The sequence below is a fragment of the Anser anser genome, assembly GCF_964211835.1.
Source record: "Anser anser genome assembly, chromosome: Z".
NCBI lineage: Eukaryota > Metazoa > Chordata > Aves > Anseriformes > Anatidae > Anser > Anser anser.
Genome location: NC_139723.1, coordinates 72016967 through 72042193, shown reverse-complemented (window position 1 = coordinate 72042193; position 25227 = coordinate 72016967). Strand labels below are relative to the sequence as shown.

Genomic DNA, 25227 nt, shown 5'->3' with positions numbered 1-25227 from the left:
GAGGACCCAGCCCCTTGTCCACCTCCTTTGAGCAGAGGTGACACCAGACAGTGTCTGTGCCGCCATCTACCGTAGGCTTTGCATAGCACTGCTTGGTCCAAAACTCGCAGGAATCGATCCAGTAATTCTTCCCTCTAATGGGCAGTCTCAATGACATAGACTACACTCCCTAAACATCTACCTCAATAACGGCTTTACCCTGTAATCCTCGCTCAGGCAGAACTCCCACTACAGACTGCACGTTAGCTGCTGTTAATTAACCATTGCTTACTGTGTTACCACTCTTCACCTACTAAGATCTGTACTGTAAATTTGAAGCCCATGTGCCTCTTAGCACTATTTACGGTTGCCTGAAAAGTCAATTAAAAATAACATAACACTCAAGAGTATGTTCAAGTTTCCCAGAAGCTGTTTATCAAAAGTATCATGCAGCCCAGTGCATGATGACCATTAAACCCAAAGATTCACCATCTTCAAGAAAGCTTTCTAGGTGAAAATCAGGTCAGAATCTGCACCATGCAGTTCTCTCTCCAAGTTTACATATGGCTAAAGCTATTGTTGGTCATCCCAGCTGTTAAGTTACAGCACTTTATTTTTTTAATTACACTTTAGAGGTTTCTTTTTTTGTTTCTTTTTTTTTTTTTCCCCACCAAAATACTTAAGACTCCAGAAAGCAGCGCAGCTGTCCTTGTTCATATACACAAATGACCCTACCAAGGCAAGGGATTTCACAGCTGTGGTGCTGAGGGACAAGCTATCACTAAAATGTTACTCTTTGACAACAAAACTCCAGTTGCAAGGAACAATAAAACAAGACCTAAAAAGGGTCCTGCTTTTATCTGGAGATACACACACTCCAGCTCTCCTAAATGTTGCAAGTTCTCCTAGCCTCCTGACAGTGTGTTCAGAAGCCACCTCTGTTCCCATTACCCTATAGGTAGAGAAAGGCTGATGGAAAAGTTCCAAGCAATCAAGTTGGAAAATATCTGCCAAAGTAAACTTTTATTTAGTGCACTTTGCACAATATTTATAGAGAAAATCTAAGGATGCTGTTTGAGCCATTTTAAAGTCTGGGGACTAAGTTCTATTTTCTGAATGTTTATTCTGACTTTCTCCCACTGTTCTTCTTACTTGACAGTGCTTAATTGGCAGCCAGCCATGAAAGCTGTTGTCTAATTACACAACATATCATGATCTTAGAGCCCTACAGATAAGGCTTTACTGCAGCATAAATGGACTTTAAACATTAGCATATGAGAAAAAGAAAATTAGCCTCCAAATTAGATTTCAAACAAAGTCTTGTGTGTCAATAGTCACTGTTATTTGTTTAGGAAAGCACGATTTTGAAGGAGGAACTTCTATTAAAGATTAAATAGCCTTTAACGTTAAACAGGCTACAATTTAGTGGGTTGGCTGACTAACCCCTTATGCATGGCAGAAATTTGTTCACATGTAATTACACATTTTAGACTATCTTAATGACACCACATATTTGCATGGAATCAGTCCAGCTGGAGATTATGGCAGCACTCTGATTACACAGCTACGTGGAAGTGATGAAAAGCACAGATTTTGTGTCACTTGCAATATTTTGCTACACAGACACCCTTGAAATTAAGACATGGTAAATGTCTACATGAATGGTCTCAGCCTATGTGCTCTTACAGAAAACACAATTTCACATTGCAAGTTATAGTGTGTGTTAAACAGGAAGATATAACTGTTTGACTTGTCTTCTGCTAGCTAAAGTGTAATCATTTTGTGTTTAAAGATGTTGTTGTATCACACTGTGGGGTTAGCAAGTTACATGCCCTAGGACGATGGGAGTCCTTTCTTCACTACTTGTAAACTCGAGAGACAGGATACGTCTATGTGTAACACAACCATTGGTTTGCATTTACATGAAAAAAAAACCAAAACATTCTTCACCCCTTAAATAGATATTCTGCAGATGTGAAAAATAACCAGGACATCACCCAGAATGCCAGTTCTGTTTCTGATACACTGGTTAGAACTCTAGGAAAAAGGAATCACATCCCAGAGTTACAGGAAGTTGTTGATGCACATAGACCAAGAGTAGAAAGATGTATATGTACATTGCAGATTATGCTACCTCTTCTTGGCAAGATTTTGCAGAAACTCATGCAAGTCTGCAACTTGACTCACTAAACAGTTCTGCAGGCTAAGTGAGGCTGCTCAGGCGAGCATTTACTTCTCTGAGTATACTGTTGTCAATTCGGCCCCTAAAAGACTGTGCTGCAGGAATATTCTACACAGCATGGCTTTGTGTTTTCTGTGATGCACACAATGTTTGCAGAATCCCATTTGAGGGGAATCACACTATCCTCATCTGCAAATACAAGTTATCAGAGAAATACAGGGCTAGGACCTAGTTCCACACACACTCATTGAAGTGAAACCTTCATCACAGCTCTTTCTTTCAAGAATTTGGCTTCCTATGAAATGTAAAAGGGAAGTGGTAAGATTTGGCTGCCTTGACATCTAAAGCCTTTACAAACATTAAGCATATGATAAAGTATGAACTTGCCAGGTGGAGCAAGTGAAACAGCAACATATGATACATCAGCCCTCTCCTCCCTTCTTGTACGCCTGTATTATGGGTATTTAATAGAAATACAGTGGAATTAACAGTAATGCCTATCCTACAGCAGGGCAACCTGCTCAAGTATTCCATACTTTACACATTAGCTAGCAGGGGAGCTACTTAAGTCACTTTAAGTTGTTTTAAATTAACGGGAGATTTATCCTCAGATTTATCTGTATTTATGAAAAACAACCTAAGAACCAAGGAGCGGTACTCCAACACTTGCATAACAGCTTACTTTTGCAGCACGTCCCTATAGTGGGATGCAGTCACTTAAGAGTTACAATGCAATATATTGTGATTTACTACAGTTGCTTCAGTTTGAGACTGCACAGGCAAGAAAACCGAATAAATGTTACATTTCTAGCACTGACAGCCAGAAATACATTACCAGAAGCACGCTATTACTAAAAGCCTAATTAGTACCACAGAAAAGCTGGAAAGTACAGCCATGGAAACAGCCATACGGCTTTTACTTTGAAATCATTTCTTCAAGACGAAAAAAAAAAAAAAAAAAGAATGACAATGAAATGTGTGTGAGGTCTGCGCGAGTCCAGCCCCAGATGTTTACAATGGGGCGCGGAGCAGCACCGAGGCTGCCGCGAACCCGAGTGCGGTGCGGGTGTCAGCGGAGCGGCGGCGGGAGGAAAAGCCCCTTCCCCGGGATCGGGGCGGGGGGGGCGCGGGGCAGGCAGCCACGTTGGGGCTCAGAGAGCGAAGAGCGTGTGTGCACGGGGGGAGATGGGTGCATTGTTTTAATATAGCGTTCTCGTCGAGCCGCGTTAATGACAGGGGATAATGATTTTCAGACTCGGGAGACAATGTCCCCCCCAACCCACCCTCCATCCCTCGCCCCCCCACACGCTCAGCGCCACATCCTTTGAAAATCTTTTCTAATTTGCTCTTCTGCCAGGCAGCGGAGCGAGCGGCGCTCGGCGAAGCCATTTGCAAAGCAAATGCCTGCCGGAGAGCGCGGCAGAAGCGGGCGGGCAGCGGGGTCCCTGCGGAGCTCACCCCACCTCCGCCCCGAGCCCCCTCCCCGGCCCTTCCCCAGCCGGGGGCTCGGGCGCCCGGTCCGGGGGAGCCGCGGCCGCGGGAGCCGGGGTCCGGCGTCGGAGCCGTACTTACTGAAGGGGCAGTTCTCCTTCTTGGTGCCGCTGACCTTGCCGTTCTTCTCGATCTTGAGAAAGTACTTGTTGTAAGAGTAGAGCTTCCTCTTGCGCACGTCGCCTTGGAGGTGATTGTAGCTCCGCACGTGTCTCCCCGCACTGGAAGGAGAGGAGAAGGACGAGGGGAAGGAGGAGGATGATGAAGAAGAAGAGTTGGTGGCCTCCGGGGACAGCATGTCCTGGCCGAGGTCATGGCAGGTGACAGGCACAGAAGACACCAAGAAGAGCAGCAGCAAGCAGCAACAAGGCAGGTGGGAAAAGGCTGAGGCACCATTTGTCAGTATCCATTTGCACATTGTACTGAAACTCTGGGCGCTGGAAAATGTCTTATCAAAAGAAACATACTGGAAGGGTAAAACCTGGTAAAAGGCAAGTGGAGAGCCGGTGGTTGCTGCTTCTGGTTAGATCCCTCTGAGCTCTGATCTGGCCTGAAGTAAGTGCACCAACATCCATAACTCAGGGGACAAATCGCCTCAGAAGTTGCTGCCTTTTAATCCTTCGAGTCCTCCCTCAGAAAAAAGAGCTGTTGGTTTTTTTTGGGGGGGTTGCTGTGGTTAATCCTCTTTCCTTTTTCTCTTCCCCTCCCCACCCCCCCCACCACATACACACACACTCCCCAACCTGGTTTGAGACTTCCCAGTAGTTATTTTGTTCTCTTCCTCACTCCTTTCTTCACCATCTTAGATGCAGAAAGGTCTGAAAAATAGATGACAGCAAAGTGAACAACAACAACAACAAAAATAAGTAATAACCAGCGGAAAGGGGAGCTGGAAGGGATTTTTCACACACACCCCTTTACACACACACTCGCACTCACACTTTGTGGCTTTGCACCTTCTTCTGATCCCCACCCCCTTGCCTTTTTGCAAATCCCAAACCAGTTGCACAACTCGTCCTTTCTCACTGACAACCCCAGAGGAGGCAGTTTCTTTGTTTTGCTTTGAATTCTCCAGAACAGTATTAAAAAAAAATAAAAAAATAAAAAAATCCAAAGAGAGAGAGAAAGAAAGAAAGAGAGGGAAAAATCCCAACTTGTCTCCCCCCCCCTTCCGTTCCTTTCCCTTTCCTTTTCCCTTCCCTTCCCTCCCCCTTTGGTTGTAAACAGGTTGGAAGCTGTAGCCTAAATGTCAGCGATTACAAGTCAGAGGTGGGATGTGCCTCTGGTGGTCAACCCTTATTTGCAGGGGGTCAAGCAGCGGTGGGACATCTGAAACCCTTTTGCAGTTGGAGCGAGCAGTGCCTGCTGTGAAGGGAGCCTCAGGAGCTGCCCTGGCTTCCTCCGGGCGGCAGCGGCAGCAGCAGCCGCCGCCGCCTTCAGCTCGCTGCTAATTGCTCCTAAAGCGTTCTTCTCCTCGGAGTGCTGGCCACCAGCATGGCTTGGAGACTCATGCCTTACTAATTTCCCTGTCTTACAGGCTGAACCAATCCCCTCCAGGGAGGCTACCTTCCCCCCTCGCCCCCCCTTCCAAGGGAAAAAAAAAAATTGTTTTCTAGCGAAGGATTTTATTTTATTTTTTTGGCAGTGAAGTGCTTGAGAAAGCCACCTGGAGCTTGTTGCCTGCTAGATCTCCCCCTCCCCCCTGCTGGAGGAGGGGTTGGTGGAGGGGCTGGAAAGAAGTATATACTACAGGCAGACCCTGGAAAAGCAGATTATATGCTGGTCGGAGAGAGTAAAAAGGGAAGAGACATAATTAGCTCCTTTTCCTTCTTCTTTGCCAGCTTCCATGGAGGTCTTTCTCCCTCCTTTAATGAATCACTGATTTCTCGCTTCCGTTGCTGAAATAAAAAGTTCACACTTTAGCCTGCTCTTCCTTTTAAGCCTCTCAAGATTTATTGTGTCTCTTTCCCCACCCTCACCCTCCTTGTCTCAAAAGAAATTGGGGCCCTAAATGACCATTTTCTAATTGCTAACATGAGTCATTTACCGAATCACGCGTCTGACTTCAAAGCAAAAGGGGCTTTATTGGGATTGCAAAGGTTTCCCCATAAAATCTGTCTGAATGTTTTGCTGTCTTTTTTTTTTTTTTTTTTTTAATTAACCAATGCAGTTTTCTTTGCCAGAAAGAAACACATTTTCCATTTTCAAGGCTATTTTAAACTGATTTTTCAAGCTATTATTTTTCTGGAGGGGCATATGTTGTTGGTTTTTCCTTTGATTCTGTCTCTCCTAATGGATTTGTCATTTCACATACTGAATGTTATGACAGATTCATATTTCTATCCCGTCACCGAACTGTCAACTTTCCCAGTAATTAACAGGCATCTTCCATATGATGTACTATCTTTTAACACCATAACAAGGGATCAGGAACTGACAGGATATGGGCGAGCATGCTAGATGTTGAATGTTGGTTCATTATTCAGTATTGTAAAATAAATGTTTTGGAATGCAAGTAGGTGGAACATTCGCTAAGAGGACAGAGCAGCGGAGAAGTGAACCGGTGCAGAAACACAGGGAGTTACTCAATATGTAAAACCAGAACTTTTTTGAAATAGAGGCAGTTTAATAATGCAGATCAGTGGAATGCAATGGAAAACCGCCTGTGCAATTACATGTGGCATTTGGAGTCAGTCTTAATTTAAACAACAGAAAATCCAGAAAAGAACAAATAGTTCTAAAATTAGACTGATTCATTAGATTAGGATGTTAAATATATTGTTAACTTCACAACAGAAATTAGAAATGATTTTCTCCAATTATGGTGTTTATTCTGGAGAGAGTTAGCTCTTAAATTTATGTTCTCAGCTTCTGGGAGTGACATTTAAACAGCCTTAAAAATGAAACCATTTAATGTTAGAATCAATATGTTTTATGATGTTGTTTATGGTACTTCAGAGTATTTATTCTGCACGTATTTGCACTGAGTGCAGAGCATTGCAGAAAATTTTTGGTGAATCTGACTTAGGCTTTTCTTTTGTAGCAACTAATAAAAAAAGAAATAAAAACAAAATGAAAAGCAAAAGCCTACTCCTTGGTGAATGCCTGACAGCTTATGTGTATGTTTGCAAAGCTACTGTCAATGTTCACTTGCTGTCCAGGTCATGAATACAATATATTATCTCTAAAACTGAAGTGCTTTTCATTCCAGCAGATTAAAAAATAAATAAACACCATAATGTCTTAAAATTATACATTTGAAGAAACCTTTAATTTTTGTTCTTCTTCTGTCAAAAGCCGAAAAATGCAATGAATTGGCATTTTAGGATCTCTGGTGGCAAGAGAAAATAGCAAGGTCAAACAGACATATTTAACCCCTACTCCTCTGAAAACAGGTACTATCTTGAATTTATTCCTCTCAAGAAGAGGTCTGCTTAGACCTATTTCTAGCTTGTGGTGGGTTGTATAGCGATTTTAAGATCTTATGGTTAAATACAAAAGTTACGTGTCCAGAATTTCATATTAGATTTGCTTCTGGTAAGTGCAATATTCAGAGCAGTACTTAAAAGTACTTCAATGCATAGGGAATGCGTTTCTATCCTGTGTGATGACAGGGAGGGCATTTACAAAACGGAGTCCAAATGAAAAGCTGACATAGCTTTTTAGATTATGTCTCATTCTTTTTTTTTCTACTTTCTGTATACCCTTTCTTTTACAGCACAGTTGAATCCCTAAATACCCCACTACTTTGTATTGTTAGGTCACCTCTTAGGTTAGCCTGAGAAAGCCTGAGAAAAGTTCCACAGGAAAGATGCACTATTTAACGGAATTCAATCTGTCCCAATAGATTTGAATCACTAACATAAATGTATGAATGTAGATTATATCTCTGTAATGAGGCCTGAATCATTCCAGTTACTTCAAAGGACTGAAATTCAACCTTCCTTTTTAGCAGCAACAATCAGACCTTAATGGGTTCCTTTATTAATTGTTCCATTGCTAAGTTTGAAAAGCAGCTACCTTCAGTCTGTGTCCTAGACTAGAAATGGTACCTGCTGCTTCTAAAATAGTGCTTCTGTTTTGACTTCTACTCTCTAAGATTTGGTGAAAAGTCCTTTTCTGCAATTTTAGAAATGCTGAATAATTTTGACTCACTGGGAATGAAATAAAGAAAACACCTTTCTAAAAAAAATGTGAAAAAAGTAGAAACTGTGGTTTAAGTATTTTCCTTTTGGGCTTTTTTCTTGCCAAGGAATGTTCAGGGAAATGAATTGCACAGGTAAATTTTAATGAAAAATAGTCTCAACACAATATTTTTTTGAAACTTGTAGCAATTGCTTATGTCATGTTTTTGCTTTTTGATCAGCAAGGGGGGATTTTGTTGTTTTTCTTTCCTGTGGTAAGTAATTGACTTGAATCCAAGAAGGAGTATTTTAAGGTAGCTGGAATAGATTTTGCCTTGTATGATTTCCCTTAGGCAAGTCTTTATCTTTTCTGGTGTTGTAAATAAGTTCTGTGTATGCCTTTGAGTGTTAATATAATCAACTCACTCTCAGATATCACCAGCCCCTTAGGTTGGGCTGTTAGATAGCAATCATGACCATTTGCTGCTTACAGTGTGATGAGAGATGCACATGCATCTTCTGGTCATGGGACCCGGTTCTTTTCTTATTCGAGGTGTTGGGAAATTTGCCAATGTTTTCATTGAGAGAGATCTGGGCTAGGAACATGACCGACAGAGAGACAGTCCTGTTGGAAATGAGGCAAGGAATGCCAAATGACAGTGATGGTTCAGATGCCTCCATCTATATGACTAACTGCTGAACTTGGCTGTATTGTGAAATGCTAATCGCAGTTGTGAAGAAAAGGCAGTAGCACATAAAGTCCACAGTTGCCAGCCAGCAATGAGACAAGACATTTGATTCAGGTTGCAATGCTGTTTGATGAAATCTTTATATTGGGTAAAGAGTTTGTGGCCAGCAACAGCAGAGATTAAAGGCCATAGCATTTCATCTGAATTAACTGTGCCTTAAAGCTTGAAGGTAACTATGTCATGAAGCTTGAAGGAAATCATCGTTGTAGTAGTTTTCTTCTGAGAAATCTGCAAAATCATCATTATTATATTTGTCTTCCTTTTTCACCTCATAGCTTACCTCCATGCCATTTAAGAAGTATCCAAATACTAATATTATTCTAATTTTACATATAGAACAAGGTATAAAATAAGCCCTTAAGTTGTCAAAGAGAAAGACTGAAGGAGGTGTATGCCATATAGAATCATAGAATATCCTGAGTTGGAAGGGACCCATAAGGATCATCTAGTCCAACTCTTGGCATGCAAAGGTCTGCCCAAAGTTTAGACCATGTGACTAAGTGCACAGTCCAATCACTTTTTAAATTCAGACAGGGTTGGTGCAGTGACTACGTCCCTGGGAAGCCTGTTCCAGTGTGCGACTACCCTCTCAGTGAAGAACCTCTTCCTGATGTCCAGCCTAAACTTCCCCCGCCTCAGCTTAACACCATTCCTGTGGGTCCTAGCACTGGTGTTTACAGTGAATAGGTCACCTGCCTCTCCACTCCCTTTTGCAAGGAAGTTGTAGACCGTGATGAGGTCCCCCCTCAGCCTCCTCTTCTCCAGGCTGAACAGGCCCAGTGCCCTCAGCTGCTCCTCATATGTCTTCCCCTCTAGGCCCTTCACCATCTTCGTTGCCCTCCTCTGGACACTCTCCAACAGTTTAATGTCCTTTTTGTACTGTGGTGCCCAGAACTGCACACAGTACTTGAGGTGAGGCCGGACCAGCGCAGAGTACAGCAGGACAATCACCTCCCTCGACCGACTAATGATGCCGTGCTTGATGCATCCCATGATATGGTTGGCCTCCCTGGCTGCCAGGGCACACTGCTGGCTCCTATTCAACTTGCTGTCAACCACAACCCCCAGATCCCTCTCTGCGGGGCTGCTCTCCAGCGTCTCATTGCCCAGTCTGTACGTATAGTCAGGGTTGCCCTGTCCCAGGTGCAGGACCCGGCACTTGCCTTTGTTAAACTTCATGTGGTTGGTGATCACCCAGCTCTCCAATCTGTCCAGATCTCTCTGCAAGGCCTTTCCACCCTCATCCGAGTCCACAACTCCTCCAAGTTTGGTGTCATCGGCAAATTTGCTCAAAAATTTTCTAGTCCTACATCCAAATCATGTGTAAAAACATTGAAGAGGACTGGCCCTAAAATGGAGCCTTGAGGGACCCCACTAGTGACCATCTGCCAGCCAGATGTGGCCCCATTTACCACAACCCTTTGAGCCCTGCCCGTCAGCCAATTGCTCACCCATCGTATGATGGTTTTGTTAAGTTGTGTGCTGGACATTTTGTCCAGTAGGATCCTATGGGAAACCATGTCAAAAGCCTAGCTGAAGTCCAAAAAGATCACATCAGCTGGTGTCCCTTGGTCAACTAGATGGGTGATCTTATCATAAAAGGAAATCAAATTTGTTAGGAAGGACCTACCCCTCATGAACCCATGTTGGCTGGGACCAATGACTGCATTGTCCCCCAGGTGCGCCTCAATAACTTCAAGAATCATCCTCTCCATAATTTTACCAGGCACTGACGTGAGACTGACAGGCCTGTAATTGCTAGGGTCTTCTTTCTTACCCTTCTTGAAAATTGGGACAACCCTATGCCATAAGCCTCATCCATATGCCGTATGAAACTGGAATAACACATCCAAAGACAGCATACTATTTTAGCTGCCTGTAGTGGGATTTTGTAGTGTGTGGAATACATGGCTGAGCTCCTTTGTGCACATTCCTTTCAAGTTAAGCATCCAAAACTGGAAAGAACTCCAGCAGAGTTTATGCAGAGGTTAATAAAACGGACATGTCAGCATTTATTTTTTATTTCAAAACCATTTGCATTTCTAGGTCAGACATAACAGTAAACAAATGCAAAAAGAACCTGAGATAAACAGAATTTAGCTCAGGCAAACCTGGTTCCCCCTGAGCATACAGAATCACTGCTGAGAACGGTCAAGCGCCTTGCCCACGCTGTTAATAGTCCTCAGGATGGTGCTTACACTCAGAGGTCTGGTAGAAGCACAAAGGGTTGGCTGGGCTAGCACTGCCACTGGCAATAGGTAATGATCATCTAGCACATACTGTCTCATGTTTTAACACAGAATCAAAATATGGCAACTCTTAGGACTGCATGGGTCATATTCTTCTGAACAGATGTATGAATTATGGGACGAGCATAATTTGGTCATTGTGATTTACCTCATTACTTAGATTAGTAAGATGTGTTTTTCACTCATGAATGTATTGGAAAAGCTGTCTGAATGATGCACTTCAAGCAGACGATTAAGAAAATTGTTTATTCTTCTTAAAATGTTAATTATGGCTATTCTCTTGGAGTATGTTTATAGTTATGCTATGCCTGGCAAATATATTATAAAGAGATCTGTAAATAATGTATGTTTGATGGTTGAAAATATCTGTGTGATTTGTGTTTGATAAATACAGCTTAAAAAAGAAAAAAGTAAAAACATGCATTCTACAGAGGTCATCTAGAGGAGACTAGAGATCCCAGACATTGAGCTACAGTAGTAGCTATGTGCATGGGTTAGAAACTGACTGTGTTTAGTAATGGTCTGCTGGCAGCCAGTTTTACTTTGCAAAAGAAAAAAAATTAAAAAGGCAATATTTTCAAGGAAAGGATTTGTTTTTCCTTCTAATTTCATACAGAACTACCAAGAATACAGGCCACTTAAATATTGTCCATCAATACGACCAACTGAGAACAAAACCATAAGAAACTGCCAGGAAGGGGCAAATGCCAGTGAGGTCTGCAGAATTCTCTCTCTCTCCCTCCCTCTCTCTCCCCTTCCTTCCCCCCTTCCTTCCCCCCTTCCCTCCCCCTTTCCTTCCCTCCTTCCTTCCTTCCTTCCTTCCTTCCTATTCTCCCCCCCCCCCCCCCCCCCCCGTCTCATCTAAGGCTAAATTTTCCATTGGAAAACCAATGATGGCTGAGGAAGTACTTTGTGCCTTCTGATAGTCACTCTCTACACATAAGCCAATACACCCATGGGTTTTCCTTGTAATTGATATTGCTACCACATTTAGTCACCAAATCTCTGTGTGATTTTACCCTTTTCCTGATAGCAGTCTCTCACACTGTTTTCAGACCTCAGCTGATTTGGTGTGCCTAGACTTGAATCAAAATTATTATTTGAAATGAACTTGTGTGCAGTGTTAATACTTGGAAAAGACAAGCTGACCTTTTATGTGGATAAAAGTGGGATACTGGTGAATTTATCCCTCCACCCTGGTTATTCTAGCTGTTTATACAACTTCCAAAGATACACTGTAAATATTTCACTACTGCTTCACAATATCCAAATCTTCAACTGAAACAAGGTGTTGGCTTATTTATGATATTAAAGCTCCTGTTCCTTGGAGGAAGCTTTCCAGAAAAATGGACAATTTTGTACTTATATGTGTAAAACCACCTTCATGTCTTTGTATTGTATTTCTTAATTTACTGGAACAGGTGTTTATATGGGATGTAACTGAGATAAAATGAAAAAAGTTATACTTTTTTTTTTTTAAACAGAATTGTGTATCCTGAGAGGTGCTAACTATCAGTACTCTTTCTGGATCTAACCTAGATCCCTTTTACACAGACAACAAAGCCAAATCAAAAATCTGCAGCTCTGCTAGGCTCCATCCTTCTTCACTGCTACTGGAAGGGAGTGAAGAAGTCACTTCTAGGCATTACTTGTGGAGCTATTTGAAACAGAGCTGACAGCTAGGAACATCAGCCCAACAGCTGAACATGCTTGCCTCACCACAGGCAACCAGGGTAGCCAGCTGGGCTCCCTCTGAGCTAGTTAATAGCTCACACATTGCAGGGGGAGCTCACACATTGCCTCTTCTTTGTCAGTTAATTTGTAGCAGTCACTGGAATTACTTCTGTGAGTAAGCACCTCTCAGCGTGAGGAAGGGTGATGGAAGCAAGCCCTCCACTAGCTGGGCAGTGCTCAGGGGGTCTGGAAAGCAACGGACAGCTCCTGATTCCCCTCTGGCTGAGCGGGCAGCACTGGAGACACCACCAACTAGGCTGGGCACCTGTCAGCCTTCCTATGTGTGCTATAACCTGGAAGATACCTGACATAATGTGGCTTACTGGGGCACATCCCATCCGTGCAGGGTTGGATACCACTTTTCCAAAGACTTTAACCATACCTCTTTCACATATTTATCAGACAAATGAGTGTCACTGAAGATACCATGAAGAAAATAAATAAATTTAAATTGAGTCAGTTGAAGGCTGTGGGATTTTTTTTCCAAAGCATGCCATAGCTTAGGGTATCCTAGTACCCTTAATGTCATTACTAAGAACACCGTGACTAAGGTATAATTTCTCAGCTGTGTGCAGTCTTATTATTTAGTCCTGGAGTTCAGAAAGAACAGACGGGCTTCACTGCTGCTTTCTCTATTAAAAAACAAGTCCCTCAAAGGTAGCATATTCCAGAGTTGTGATCTTTTTAAGGATGATTTTCTTCTGTTAGAAAGTACTCTTCAATAGCTGATTATGGTTTTGGAAATTCAGCTTAATTAGATCTATATTTATTAGTAGATTGTTTAGCTTTTTATGAGGATCAAAACACAGAGACGAAGGAAAACAATATGGTATCTTCTTTCTAGCATTATTTAAAATGTTTACAGCATGTTAAAGTTTTAAGCAACTCTGAAGAGCAGTCATCCATTCTGCCAAGCTTAAAGAAATTATTTTTCTTTATGACATGTGGGTAACAAATGGCCACACAAATCCAAATTATTTCAGATTTTAGCCAAGCTGACAGTCACTGATGATAATAATTAGCTCCTAAAAGTCAGATTCTCAAAAAATGGCATCACATTTCATGTGCTGTACATGTAGTTAAAAGTAAAGAACTTTGAAAATTACACATTTTTTTGTATGCCAGTATCTGGTAAAATACCCTCCTTGTATATTTCTAAATATTAAAACAAACAAACAAACAAACAAACAAAAAACCTGCTGCATTTTTTTTTCAGTGCAGCTCAGGAATACAAGCCCCTAAAAAAAGGCTGGAATCTGCCAAACCAAGAGATGTCACTGATTATAACAAGCAGCAGAAGCCTGTGTATATGGTATACGCTTATTCTGAACAGCTTTCAAAAGCATAGAAGGGCATCTTGCAGCCAAAGAATGAAGAGGGGAGGCCAAAAAAGGAGAGGCACTCCCTTTCTTGCTCTTCTACTGTGCTTGTGATGCTGCCTTGCTTTGGGTAATCCTTCGAGCCCTGAATCACCGAGTTACCCTATTCATGAGATTACTGGGAAAAGAATATCATCTTGGAACCTTTATTGTGTGTCCGAATAATAGAAATATAAACAGAAAAGAGCAAGTTACTTAACTCTAGCAAATGTTGACTCTCTTCCGTGGAAAAGTACTATGTAATAGAAAAAGCTCAGGAGAGCATACGGAAAGGCTGAACAGATAAACATACATAAAATATTTGTGGAAATATACGATTTCCACAGATTATGCAGATATAAAATTACATGTTTAATTTTTGAGATATTCAACACTGGTTCTTTTAATGCCTTCTAAAGTTTTATGAATCTGTTGTACAAATGATTTAACAAAACTGTGGTGAACTTTTCTTCAGCTTGCTTCATGTTAGCGTGACCTATCGGTACTTGTGTCAGATGTACACCTAAAGGCAGACAAACTATTCAATTAATTAACAATTTTATTAGTTAGTAAATTATTGAAGAGTCAAAAAATATTCTTAACAAAAAGCTCTGGGCATGAGTTTAGGCTAGTTAGATTCATGGCATCTCAATAGTGATAACTCAGTAAAAATCGAAAAGCATTTACAAATAACGTATTACTTAGACCATACAATTTCATTACTAAACAGTCTTTTTGGTCTTGGTTCCCTATGGACATGCATTTAAATTTGTCAACAAATGACATCCTCAGATAAACCACCACAAGTCAGATCTTTCTTCTCTCACAGCCAAAAGGAAAAGGATTACTTTTTCAGCTGTGGGTGTAGGGGTGAGGGGAATAAATGTCTTTTTATCTCAGCAATTTGCAGTAAAATGTCCTCTTCCATCAGTCTAAAACTGTGACCTGCTTTGCTGCTCCACTGTACACTGTTCCCTACTGGTCTTCAGGAAGATTACCTTTCCATTCCATTTCTCTTGCAATTGCTTAGTATCCTCAAATGGGAGCTAGAGAGAAGCCGTACCTCCCACAGAATGCAGAATTGTCCATTTAGTATATCTGAGATCTGGTCAGATATGCACAGTATGGTGGACCCTGAAAACAGCCTATCCTATTCACAACATCGAGCATCTGCAGAGAAGTGGATGAATGATGGTTTGGACGTCCTCTCCCCAGTTTATTGACTGATGGCTGATAAGTGTAGATCTTTCTGAAAAATGAAGGTTTGGGGGTAGGGAGTGTCCTGGCACTGAGAATGACTGTGCTCATCCTGGATTTCTGGGAAAATCAGATCAATCAATGTCAGTTAATATGTAAAAATGTTGTCTTCTTCAACAGGAGCAATGTGCATGTCATTACTATGAAGAGATAATTACTGAGGCTAAGAATGTGAGGGGAACAAATGCAAGTCCATTCACCAAATCATAATGTGTTCTGCCTAGTAAAATTACATAGAAAGCACTGTCCATAAATAAGATGCTCTTAATCTATCAGGTCTTCAAAGAAAACTGGACTTGGCCCTGAAAAACTTTGAGCCCTTTGCCAGCCAACCAGCCAATTTCTTAAGCAGGTGTTTAATCATTTGAATATTTCAATAAATTTCAAGATGATCATATATATACTTAAAACTAAGTGTGTGTTTAAGTACTCTTAAGGCAGGGTTTTTCAGCTTTGCTTACTAAGACTTTCAGCCAGCTTAGGTGTGGGATTTCTCTTCTAGAATTTTGGGTATCAGGAGTGAGATTATAAAGATTTTTGAGGGATTAAAAACAACCCAAAGTGTGAGAAGACAACTTTTGCATGGCACATTTTCAAGTCTGAAAGATACTAACATTTTCATAACTTGAAAGAATTGTACTAAAGTAACTGTTATTTATCCTCCCAGGAGACGATAATTTTTATGACACGTTTGTTACTTTTGATGCGCATTACAAAGAACTGGTAGGTTATATGATATTTTTCATGGGAAGATTTAAAAGCAAGTAACAAAGATTCTAGATAGGTTTTTCTAGGTGGACCAGGTCTAGTGCAGGGGTCAATTTAGATGATCATTAAATTCCTTTTCTATAGTTTTCACGATTTTGAAGTAGCCAAATAACTCTTGTTTAAAGCTTAACAAAATAGTTGCATTACTAAGTGACATCTGTGAAACTACAGCATAAGCAAGAACAGGGCAAGCTCTCATCCTTTCACAATAATTTATTTTCCATTTCTTTTTTATGAGGATCCTTTCTCTCTAAAACTCTAATTCTGCAAAACTTAGAGAATAAACAGGACTCAAATTTCAGTTGATTCTGGGCAGCTGACTTCAACAGATTCTATGTGGTTTTCCTGCGCTGACCAAATTGCAGAAAATATATCAGGGCGTGGCAATTCTAGAAATTCCCTGGAAATTCCCAGTGAAGACTGAGGAAGACAGTAATTAATGCTCCTTCATCCTGCATTTTTTTTCATCCTGCCTATAGATTTTGCAATGTAGTACGTGTTATGTGTGCACATCCACCAGGATCTTGACGTAGCAGCTTTTTTTATATAGTGCATGAATACCTGTCAGACAGTATGAGTGCTTGATCACAACTGAGTGAAAAAATCAAGAGCATAGCAGAAAAAGGCTTCTAATGTAATTTCCAATCCTTGAATTTTTTTTAAATTTATTTTTTATTTTTTGTAGCTATACTACTCATTCATACAGAGGTTTTGCTCTCTGGTAAAACAAACAAACAAACCAACAAAAAACAAACAAAAATCATTACATTCTGGGATAAAAATTTCATGTATATTAAAAATGACATTTCATTTAAGGACTGCTTTTTTTTTTTTTTTTTTTTTTTCCTCTCCTTATAATAATTGCTGTGTGATTTTGATTTAGGAAGACAAGTGAACAACATTTAAGGTCTTCAAGACTCACTATTGCATTACTGTAACATATGAATAACTTTGTTTGTTAAGTGAACATTTGTAACCAATTAGTCTGAAGAATGCATCTTTGCAGCTGAGAAAAAGAGGAGTTCTTCAGCTACCCCTTTTCTAGTGACTTGGACATTGGTCTGCTTTGACAGCAGTAAGTAAGAGGTGTGCTTGGCTCAATAAAGTATTTAGCTGGGGATGCTGGTAACAGAGAATGGGTAGACTAAGGTCCTCTTACTCTGCTGGTGCTGAGTTAGAGGAAGGGATATTTTGCTGGTGATATTATCAACTGTAACAGAAAGGGAGAAAGTCAGAGAGGCTATCTGACTCACAAGGGCTTCTTCTGTCATAATGATGTTTATCTGTCACCCTTCCCCAAGGCTAAGTTAAAATCCAGGTCCTAGACCAATTCTTCAGCTTGCTTACTCTTAGAGCTCCTGCTAGCTTTAAAATTGTGTCAAAAAGATAAGTACTCTATCAGTTTCAAGTAGTCTTGTCTTTGTCTTTTATTGAGTCAGCCTTTGTGGTATTTTCTGTATAGATAAAAGTTATGAAAATCAGGGAATTATATCAAGAGTCATATCCTCAGATAGTTGGCATTCAAACAAATAACTCAGTAATAAAAACTCAGGAAGTTGTAATTTATGCTGCTACAGATCCTGACTGAATCAGCCTCTTCAGAAATGTGTGTGCATACACACACACGCACACATCCCCTGTTTCACAAATGGATTTTGCAATGTTCTTGAAATTAGCTGTAACAAATATTGTAGTAGTTTTATTATTATTATTATTAACAATATTATTATTTTATTTTTTAGCTGACCTGAACTAGAAGGACCTGAATATAGACCTGAACAGAGACAATGTTTTACTCATGTCAGAATAGTACCTGATTATGCATTTATGTGACTATCAGACTGTCATTTCTTACTGGTAAGTGCAAGATATCTAAACATTCTTCCCATATATTTCTATTAGAAAAAGCATGTTATAAAGTTGGAATCAGAACTGAATCACTGTCAGAGCTTCCAGAAATTCCAGAGTGACTGTAGACATGGTCATTTCTACATGTGAGCTCCTGCCTGTTTCTGTGCAACTATGCTAGCTACTATGATAATCTGATCATGATGAAGGATTTTGGCATTGTAGTGTTTGTCATCACGTTCCATAAGTACCGCATGCTTCACTGCTAGTGAAGAAGGTATAGCATCTTGCACATGCATTGTTGTCTATATACCTAAGAGAAACCATTCTGATTTGTTAATCACTCTGTTGAAGATTTAGGTGTTGTTTCTGCACCAAAGGAAGTCATTTTCTTCTTTGAATTTATAGACACTTCAGGTAAATCTTCAGTCAAATGAAGTAGGAATCAGAACCGTGAAACAGAGGTGAAGTGACAAGCAGTGATCTTTCAACCCCAGGTTATTACTAACATGATGGGACTTTTCAGTTCTAATACTTCCGCCTGAAGAAGATTTAGATTCAAATCTCAATCCATTAAAGTGCATGAGCCATGTTAGTCAAAATAATGACATTTTCTTCTTACTTGATTATAATATTGCTATTCCACTTTGCATGGACTGTTGTCCAGAAAAAACACCAATTCTAACACTGTAACTCAGTGTTAAAACATTGTTTTTAAAATAAAGATCTGGGTTTCAGTTGCTGCTCCATGGTCTGTTTATGTTTTATGACTGTTTAATGCAACATAAATAAGCAGCAGTTCAAGCAGGCACCGAAATTTAAGTCTCTCTTTTCACAGGTACAGTTGTTAACACTCACTGAATTGAATCTCTCACTGAGATAAGGAGATTTAGTTTCAGGATTCCAGCATGACATGTGCTCACTCTGCTCTGTGATATGTGAGTGAGTGTACATACACTGGTGTGCTGAGTTGCGTGGTCCTGTTTAATTTTAGGTGCTCAGGTGCTTTTATACACACTAGAAGTTGATTTCTGGCTTTTTTGATGCCTGAGACACCTATGAACTTTAAACAATCTTTGAGCAAAGGTTTTTGAAAGTTCAGAATTAGATGCATAAGCCTGTCTTACATCCCATTTTAGGTTCCTCAAATAGCTGTGGGTTAATATTATTTCCTCGAGGGTAGTGCTGTAGGATAAATTATATCCCACATGCCCAGACTACATTTTGCTTTCAGAAAGGATAAAATCACAGGAAAATATGAAAACAATACAAGTGAACTATGAGAGCATTATCAAGAGATCTCAAAATGGAGATCTCAGTGAAAATCCATGTTACATACCAGGAAATAGAGGTACAAGCTATGGAAATGACTTGCCAAAGGCTATCTGGAAGTCCAGTAGCAGGGGTAAGAGCCAAATTTCCAGATTACTCATCTGGTACTCTGGCATAGACATGCATCAAGCTCTTTCCCACATAGTGTCCATTAACTTTGAATTGTAAAATAGCTGACAAAATAAGGTTATGCTCATCAGCTATTTGTTCATTTGTTAATTTGCTCATCTGATGTAGTTTAAAATTTTAAGAAATAAACCATTGAATTTGCTTCTCTATTTCTCAGTTACATCTTGCCTTTCCTTTTAAATTACTGCCAGTTTTGTAGATCTGTAACTTTGAATATGCTGGGATTTCTTTAAAATATGGATTAAAATTTACATCTGTAATCAATAAAGATTAGATTTTATTTTATTTTATTTTATTTTATTTTATTTTATTTTATTTTATTTTATTTTATTTTATGTTTATTTATTTTATTTTATTTTATTTTATTTTATTTTATTTTATTTTATTTTATTTTATTATTTTATTTTATTTTATTTTATTTTATTTCATAAATATTAGGGCTAAGAATAACTCTAATGGCTATCAGATCTAACTTGCTTTCTAACGCAGGGTACCAAAAGCTCCTTTTTCATGTATCTATTTTCCACACAGTTCTTGCAGCTAGTCCAATAACTGGTGGCTAAAAGAACTTTCTAGAAGCCTCCAACAGTAATGTGGAATCAGTAATGTGATGAGGAACAAGCCCCAGGTATGACATCCACAGGCTTATGGACTAGAAATTCACAAATCAGTACAATAGCCGTACCCCCAAAAAATCAAAACTGAAGCAATGGAAAGATATTCCAGTCATATGAAAGCAAAGCAATTGGTTTCTAAGTTTAGGACATTTATTTTTGGATGAAATTTTGAAGAAACTGCCATATTTTTTTCCTGCTCTTACTGTATTTTTGAGATTTTAAACTTTTCCATCGGTTTTAAAGAACAAAAAGTCAGCTTAATTTATGATCATAATCAACAGATGCATTCAAAAATAGATATTCTCTCTCTTTCCTTTTTGTGCCATGGCAAATAATCTTTTAGCTCTGATGAAAGGAAAAAAAAGTTTTGTGTATCTTATAGAATGCTGCATTTTTTCCTCATTAAATCCAAAGATAGCAGAACTGATTCTGTTGTAATTTTTGTTTCAGAGCATCAAAGCTTTGGAAAATATTAATGTCATATAAAATGAGGGTTGACATTTCTACATCACTGGTCTTTGTGTTAGTCAGAATGGAATAGAAGATGTTGCAGTGAATCAGATCTTACAGTGCCAAATTTTTCATATGCTATGTCCTTTAGAAAAACATGCTTCATTTTTGTAGGGAAAAAAAAAAAAAAAAAAGCTAGCGAGAGAGAAATTGACAAGTCTAGGTTTACAGGTTGTTCTAGAAGCTTGGGATGTTAGATTTGTGATTTTTTTTTTCAATTTTTTTTATTTCTGTGAAAAGCTTGGAAAGGAAAATTCTGAATAATGAAGACAAGTCTAAGCAGTCAGTTTATCTTTTTTTTAAGTTTCCTATTGATGTAAGATTAAATGTCCACAAACATTAGAAATAAATAGGGTATTTCAAGAACAAAAGCATTCTCTATCAATTCCTTGGTAGACTGCCATATCCCAAAATGTCCCAGGTAGTTGCTGCCATCAGAAGGTTCATAATCAAAATTCACACATTGGAGGAAGCCCTACCCACACAAACCTGCCTATTCACAATTTTTGATCCAAAGGTCTATGACATCGGCTGGGAAATGGTCTACAGTAACATCAGTGCCTTCTGGATCAGGCTAATAGTGTGTTAATTTGAGGTTGAGTACAAGTCTTTGCAAGGCTTTGTAGATTGCAGTATCCCAGCCTGCTAGTCCTTGCAGTAATGTAACTCTGTTGGCAAATTTTGAGATGTTTTTGTGCCAACATCAAGATTTCACAGAGTTTCCACTGTATGATTGGCCTGCCATCCTGTTGGCCAGGGTTCCCTTTAGCTGCAAGAACAGTAGCCACAGAAAAGGCACTGACAGGGAATCTGAAAGATTTGGAAAAGAATTTGTTGTGAAGAATGTCTATTTTTACCCTCCTACTCTCTTCTGGGTAGTTGATGACAGATCAACTACCAAGCACTTAAGTAGAGGGGAAGAATCTCTTTCTTGCTTGAAGATTGTCCAAGACCTTACACTATGCTAAATATTACATACTCATATAATAAATGATACGTCTTGTCCCACAGAGGGACTTATTAAAAAAAAAAAAAAAAAGGTGTCTTCAGCTGCTGCAGTCAGATTTCTCCTTGAATTAAGGTCACAGCCAAATGGTCTACTGTGCACATCTACTCTGCATTACCATTTTAAGGAAACCTGAGATGATTCTAAAAGCAAGCACTGCTGGGACAGCACCTGCAGGACTTTGAAGAGAATCAAGGTACCAGAGGTTGGGAACACCACCATATATTCTATTTCTCTCACTATTGGTTTTGTGCTGACAGCCTCAGAAACATTTTCTGTTGCTTGTTTGAAATACTGCCCAACTTCCTTTGCCAGGCTGGCACAGTCTGGGTCAGAAGAACCATGCAAGCTTGACTCTCATTCTAGGGAAGAAGCAGGGGTAAGTGTGCAACTTTGGCTGTGACAATGGTGTTACTGCTGTCCAGAAGGGTCTCTTAAAACACCTGTTGTAATTTGATGGCTTATGTGCTTTCTTTTATAGAAATATATATATATAAATAAAAATATATATAAATATATATATATATATTTCTTTTAATAGCAAATAGAATTATTCTAGCCTCTGTAAACTGTTACTGGTTTAAAATATACTGAATCTGTCTCTTTACTAAATTTAGTTATAACTGTATACCCTAAGTCACAAACTACTCAGTAAAAGCATGTTCATCGAGAACAGAGTATCTGTTACCAGTGTTAAGGATACACCTTTGACTGAAGGGCTGCTGTTCACTGTACAGACACAGATTTCCTTTCAAGTTTCTTTACTTTTAAAATCCAACTTCAACACGAAGGGGCAATTTGCCTCATTGGAGCAGACGAACCCAAGTGAGATTTCCACTTAAAGAGTAGGAATTTTTTTTTTCTTTTTTTCCCCTCTCCAAATAAACAAATAACTAAACAGTACCAACACAAAAGCCAGTTGAAAAACATCACATGCGTGGAGTTTACCGAGTGTCTATAAGTCTTTTTTGATCTTTCAGCATGGACCTCTGAACCCAACAAAATAAACAACCCAGATTATGTCCTAATTGCTCCTACAGAGCAGAGCTGCAACACCTGGGTGTGTGGTTTCCCTTTATAAATTAAAAGGTCAAGCTAACCCCTCCTCCCTTTAGAAAAACATCCTGTGCCTATGGTTTCGGTGGCCTTAGGCAGCTAATCAGCCTTGTGCTGGTGGGTTTGTTGTGTGTTTGAGTTTGAATGAGTCTAGTTAGATTTGTTTTTTCCTTTTTTTTTTTTTGAGGTGGGTGAGTGGAGTTTTATTTTTTGCTGATTTTTTCCTTTGGAAGCATTCTTACACTTTAAGCATGAATGGGCAATGCTTAACAAATGGGAGCACTCTCATATCGAGCACCGAGCCTCTGCAGGGATGTGATTAGTCATCTGAACACATGCATATGACCTGCATAAATAGCTACACTAGTATATCTTGCCTCCTTTGGTTTATAAGCAGAGACTCTCCCAGAATGAATTCCCAAAAGATGAAAAATAAGGAAGGAAAAATGAAGCTTTCTTAACTGAAACACAAAAAGTAAGATGAAAACTCACATTTAAATGGGAAGTTGAAAAGAGTTTGAGAAGAAAACATTCTCTGGGTTACCATTTCATAACATTTCCAGAAAACCTGACATGAGCAACTGAAAGCAGAAAGGGGCTCTGTAAAACATCTGCCAGGTCTCCATTCTCATGTTTCCTTTAGACTCTCTTTCAAAGTACATGTTGTTCCTTTCTGTTGGTAGGTCTGAAGTTAGGGTGATTGTGCTGGAAAGCACACGGCATGCTGCCATTTGTGTATTTCTTTACAACTGTAGGAACACTTTATCAAGACTAAAGCATTGACAGTTTGCTTTTCTCGTTCCCTGTGAACCCTGTGGGTCTCTTTGAAAGTACTGCAAACATGATATATTTTAAAAATAACTATTCTTACAGGGCAGTAGCTAGTCATACTAGGGAAAAAATACTTCAGGGAAGCAGACAATTAAGATATCAGTAAAAAATGGTCCAAGTCCTGATACGAAAAATGAGAATATCATAGATATGTGTTTAGTGTTTGTATCTAATGCAGCTGAATGCTATGCTATAGCCAAAACTCACAAAACCCTAAGTAATACCAGTAGTAATAAGTAGGTAATACTAGAGTGGGGCTCTTGATGGGTAAAAGGCACTTGTTCCGTAAAGGAGAATCAAACCTTTTCAGGTGGGGGATAATTTTTTTCAGGAATGGAATAATCTGGAGTTTTGCAAGCTATATCTTAAAATTATAGCTGTAATCATTGAAAATTTTCTTGGGAAATGTCCACATAAAAATGCACAGAAATTGGGGAAAACAGTAGAAAATGAAATCTGTTTGAAAGTCACCAAGGCATTCATAATTTTTCATAACATAAGGTTCTTCAGGGACCTTCAACTGAAAGATTCATAATATAATTACCATGACTGTGATATTTATTTCTCTTCAAAGAACCGATTCTTAGCAATGGAGGAAAGGTGTGTGCCTTTCTCTACGTCTCTGAACCATTGTGCTAAGGGACTGCTATGGCTAAGCTTGTAATAATTCAACTCACTTCTTCCTCTGCAGCTCCTTGTGCTACAGTGTCTTCTCATCCTTGTTTGCACTCAAGTTCTTTCTAAAGGCTTGCTTCTAACAATGATGATAATTAATGACCGTGTTTCAAGTCTTCCCAGTACATCCTGTCATTTCAGAGCCTGTCTTCTATACTGTAGGCTCTGAGAGGCAGTATTTGTTTTCATGTTTTGTCTTATGCAATGCCAAGCAATTCATTCTGTTCAACAAACAATAAAAGTGGGTGAAATTTTGCTCACTGTTATACTTTTGCAAATCTTAAGCCTTTTAACTCCATATAGTGAGGAGCAAATGAATATATTTCATGTGCATTGCTACATGTCAATATATCCCTGTGCAGGGCAGAAGTCTGCTAGGTTTCAGAATGGGGGTTAATTTATTAAGCCACGTGAAGCAGATGTTTCTCTTTACTCTTACAAGCAAATATTTTTTCTGGTAATCTAAAGTGGTCTACATATTCTAGATTGCTTGGGGAAGACAACCTCTTGCCCTTCCTTACTCCCATCTCTATCACAGGTTCACACTATCAATGTGCAATAACCCAACACTGAATGAATAAGAGCAGCCCTCTTTTCCCCAGTCTTGGTTCAGCTCTTTCAAAGGCTAAACGGTTTTGTCTGACACTTTTATTGTCCAGATGGTTTGTGATGTGTACAGATGTTGTATTTGGTAATACACTGATTATCAAAACATGTCCTGTTGCTCACTTGAGGGTTACAACTTGATGCATAGATCTATTACAAAGATTGATAGTCTTAATAAATGCTAACCTACCAATTCTGTAAGTGCACAGGGATTTTGTTGTTGTTGAGTTTTTTTAAAGATGCTAGATGGCACTGCTAGTCCAGGCTTTACTTTGAACAGCTGGGTTTCATAAAGCTAATTCTGCAAGTTACGAAAAGGGCATGTAAGGTATTACTTAAACTTGACAGCTAACTCATTCTGAGAAATATACACCATGATACATTAAAATAATGTTTCCATCATAAGAGAATTCAGGTTTAGGTCTATAAACTCTGGTTGACTGCACTTAAAATTGTTGTACAAATATCATTGTGTTTGCATTTTATCCTGTATTTTTCACATGCTACCTCATTTAATAGTTGTTATGATAGCATAGAACTTGTAACATATTTTACTTTTTATTCAAAATGTTGATTGGGGTACTTTAAATACCTTTTTAAATTTAAGAATTAGAGATACAACAATGGAAAAACATATTTATTTATTTATTTATTTTAAACTGGAATCTTTTATTTTACAAACATTATGCCACCCATGATGAAAGACATAAAATGATTATTTTGCAG

At 39.3% G+C, this 25227-nt stretch overlaps 1 protein-coding gene and 1 long non-coding RNA gene across 6 annotated transcripts in view; one reads left to right on the top strand and one right to left on the bottom strand.

Annotated features, from left to right (window-relative positions):
• Positions 1–5241, bottom strand: part of FGF10 (fibroblast growth factor 10) — a 66819-nt gene extending 61578 nt beyond the window's left edge. Inside the window, exons 1-3 of one of the 5 annotated variants that reach the window (XM_083818034.1) lie at positions 4913–5241; positions 4396–4470; positions 3734–4297 (exon numbers count right to left, since the gene is read on the bottom strand). In XM_083818034.1, the coding sequence (XP_083674160.1) occupies positions 3734–4070 (337 nt within the window). In that variant the 5' untranslated portion in view covers positions 4071–4297; positions 4396–4470; positions 4913–5241. Of the gene's footprint in view, positions 1–3733; positions 4298–4395; positions 4870–4912 lie in introns of those variants that run through there. The other 4 variants (XM_083818036.1, XM_083818033.1, XM_083818035.1 and 1 more) reach the window with 4 other exon arrangements.
• LOC310889858 overlaps positions 3892–25227 on the top strand; it is a 33168-nt gene continuing 11832 nt past the window's right edge. The window contains exons 1-2 of the long non-coding RNA XR_014576844.1: positions 3892–4025; positions 17634–17748. This is a non-coding gene — a long non-coding RNA (uncharacterized lncRNA). The remainder of the gene's footprint in view (positions 4026–17633; positions 17749–25227) is intronic.